General features: G+C 33.8%; 1 protein-coding gene across 1 annotated transcript in view; it reads left to right on the forward strand.

Moving 5' to 3' along the window:
- Positions 1–3,700, forward strand: part of LOC107691204 (lysosomal-trafficking regulator-like) — a 122,024-nt gene that overhangs the window by 52,861 nt on the left and 65,463 nt on the right. The window contains 1 exon segment of the mRNA XM_016489701.1: positions 793–949. Coding sequence (XP_016345187.1) covers positions 793–949 — 157 coding nt within the window.

Raw genomic sequence — 3,700 nt, forward strand, 5'->3', positions numbered from 1 at the left:
AAAAATCAATCATTTTGACCCATGGAATGTATTTTTGGTTATTGCTACAAATATCCCTGTGCTACTTAAGACTGGCTTTGTGGTACAGGGTCACATATATATATATATATATATATAATGTTTGATAATCAATATTTTTTTATTTAATTAGATTATATAATGTTACATAATGCACATAATATTGTTTAATGATAATATTGTTTTATTTTTGATTATTTCTTAATTGATTTCTCATTATATTATTTTAATTACAATTCCATCCCTCCATCTAGTAATAACAACAACAACAGTAAATAAAGTGTGTGTGTATATAATTTAAAATGTTATACTTAATTATGGCAATGTTTTAATTATTTATCCATTAATTTGTCATTATATTATTTTATTTATAATTCATCCCTCTATCTAGTAGTAGTAGTATAATAATAATTAAGTATATATTAATAAACATTATTACATTTTTATAATTTATTATAATATAATAATGTGAAAACTGTTTTATTTAAAATATTAATTTATTGTATTCAATATTTAACTATAAATTGTATTTATATTGTTTTATATATATTTGTTATATGTATATTTGTTTTATATTATTAGCATCTCTGTCTAGTATTATTATTATTATTAAAGGAGTATATTTATATTTGAATAATCATATTAATACATTTAATATTTTATTATATTATAAATAGTTTAATCTGTTTTATTATTTCTAAATTTCTCTTTGTGTTATTTAATATTCTAATCCATCCTTCCATCTAATACTGGTCTTTCTGTCCCTCTGCGCAGAAGTCTCAGGTCAGCAGTGAGGTGGCACCTCCAGCAGGTGATCTGTCAGAGGAGGTGGATGAAGCTCAGGTGAGTGGCGCTCCAACCTTGGGAGAAGAGGAAGGCTATGAGGCAGACAGTGAAAGTAACCCTGAGGACTCCACCCGTCAGGAGGAAGGTAGTACCACCCATTTATACTGACATGAGAGTCTGCATTGTGCTGGTCACTTGTGTTTAACTGAGTGTATGTGCATATTATCTACAGCCAAAAGTATCTTGTGTAGTTTGTTAGTTTTAAAGGCTTGTTATTGTAATGTTAACATCCTGAAATGAAAGTGCAAAGTAATTATCATCACAATTAGCCAGGCTGAAAAGTGCATAGTAACTGATAGCAGGGGGAATGTCTAGAATGATCTAGAATGCGGTAGCCGGTCTGAGCCGGTTAGTGTCAGGTAGGACGAGTGAAATTCTGGTCAAGCGGTACGTGATCCTGTTCTCTAGTCACATGCAGCGCTGGCTCTCTCGCCCTGAGAATGGTGTCATTGTTTCCTTCGGCTATGATGTAAGTTCACTGTTGAGCCGTGTCTTGTGACTGCAGCTTTTGACCAGTCTATTACGTACACAGATATGTGTGTGATTTTGTAAGATCACTCACTTTTGCACAAGGTCCTGTAGTTGATCTAATTTATAATGGAGGGAACTGAAGGCAAAGCGCAGTGTTTACTAGTGGTCGACCAATATATCGGCCAATATTTGGCATTTTTCAAATATCGGCATCGGCCGATAAGTTTTTCTGTTTGGCCGATGTGTTCCAGGCGGGACTTTTATTTTGACGGCGCTGACAGCGGCAGCACATTCTCCCTCTTGTTCGCTGTCGTCATTCAGTTCTGTCTAATACGGATAGAAGTCTGTCTAATAATCAGATAGAACTGTTAAACAAAGGAATTAAAATGTATACAAAAAAAGTATTATAACGATTGCTTTAATATTATTAGTTATAGAAAGGCAAACATTATGATACTTTATCATTTGCCGTCAGCATTCAGCAAATACGCATTTATATCATTTAAACAAATCTTTGAATGACTAATGAACATTTAATTTCACAAACCTTGCAAACTTAGTCGGATCCAGTTGGGAGATCGTGTAAAGTGTGCATTTGTATCCTGCATGATCGCGTGTTCTCTGAGTGACGGTCGGTTCGTGCAAATTGAATGCTGACAGGAGGAGAGTTCAGCTTCACTGGAGATGCGCTATCGACAAACTTTAAACTAAGTTAGTGATTTCAAATTATGCTGTGCTTTATGCATTTGCCCACTGTCATATTCATGTCATTTTCATTGCGTGCTCTATGTAAAATGAGTGTTACCTTGGCTTTATTTGAAAAAACAAAACACAAACTTCCCAGAATACTGAGTGCCCTGTTGGTTACAGTGTTTACTTCCTTTTTAATTAGATTTTTATTAAATATTTATTTATTTGTGAAAAATGCTTTGTCTTCTAAAGTATAAGTATGTTTATTTTACACAATTATTTTTAATCCATTTTCAAATGATTAAAAATTTCTTAAATATAAATTAAAATAAATAAAATTATATCGTCTTTATATCGGCCACCCTGCTTTCCAAGATATCGGCACCGGCTGTCAAAAAACCCATATCGGTCGACCACTAGTGTTTACTGACTTTTTTGTAAGACAAAGCGCATAGCAACTAGCGACATTTTGGATAAACTTTAGCTTTCATTCAGTAGAATAATGTCACCGGTTTCGTCCCACGAGCGCGAGGCTTCGCCTTCCCGATGCAGCTCGTCTTTCTCAACCGGCAGAGTTTGCAGCACATTCAACGGACCGAACCGCAGCAGACTTGTGAATGAATGAGTACCAAACAGAGTTTCCAAAAACCTATCACTGTTGATTGTCTGGGCATATGAACATGAATGTAGTCTAGGGCTGTGCAATTAATCGAAATTCAGTTTCGATTTCGATTTCTGCCTCCTACAATTATGAAAATACAGTAATTGAGATAAAACGAGTATTGCGTCCCATTCCAGCGGTGCTCTTTCGTTCCTCCATAAAAGCCCAATTTCACGTGCAAATCAGTAAAATCATGTAACGAGACTTTTGAAAAACGGGACGTGCTTGATTTATTTAAGTTGATTAGATTTATTTATGTTTTTAAAAGCGTGAAAGAGAACTTGCACTTCCTCGGGAAGATTAACGTTACTGTGCATGCGCTCAGAGACGGAACACAACACGGATGTAAAGTGATCTTTTAGCACCTAAACGGTCAAATACACACAAAAATGTGTCAGAGTGCGGAGCTTAGTGATTATTCATGTATACCCTCATCGGTTATATAATAAATGAATGTAAAGAGTTGAGAATGAAAATACTTGTGTAACAGTAAATTGGATCCGTGTGGCTCTTAAAGCGACAGTGGGCTATTCAAGCTTCTGACTGTGTGCTTAATATTAATCAAACAACAAAAGACACATTCAAAATCACTCACTGCTCTTGACTGAAGGACTTTTGTAGCTTTAATAAGAAACAAAGGAAGTTTAATTCTTACAGTGAAGACTATGCTGTTTTATTTTACATTAAGTCATTCAATTTCTGTAGTAGGCTGTTAACTGAATACTTTAGACTTGCATTAAAAAACTTAAAGCACAGTTTGTTTCATTTGTATATTTTTTATTCTATTGTATTCTTTTGCTTTTTTATTACTGGCATTGTATTCCTTTGCTTTTTTTTATTACTGGCAGTTTAATTATTTTCAATAATTGAGGACCTTTTTTGTTGTTGTTTTTTTAACTAATATTAGTTACTCTGGTGTTCTGCTGTGGTGTTGAGAATTGTGACATTTCGCTGGTCTCTAAAATGTAGATGTCATAGCAACCTTATTTACAGAAAATATATATTTGATATATA

This window comes from Sinocyclocheilus anshuiensis, unplaced genomic scaffold, assembly GCF_001515605.1.
Source record: "Sinocyclocheilus anshuiensis isolate Anshui unplaced genomic scaffold, SAMN03320099.WGS_v1.1 scaffold462, whole genome shotgun sequence".
In the NCBI taxonomy this organism is placed as follows: Eukaryota; Metazoa; Chordata; class Actinopteri; order Cypriniformes; family Cyprinidae; genus Sinocyclocheilus; species Sinocyclocheilus anshuiensis.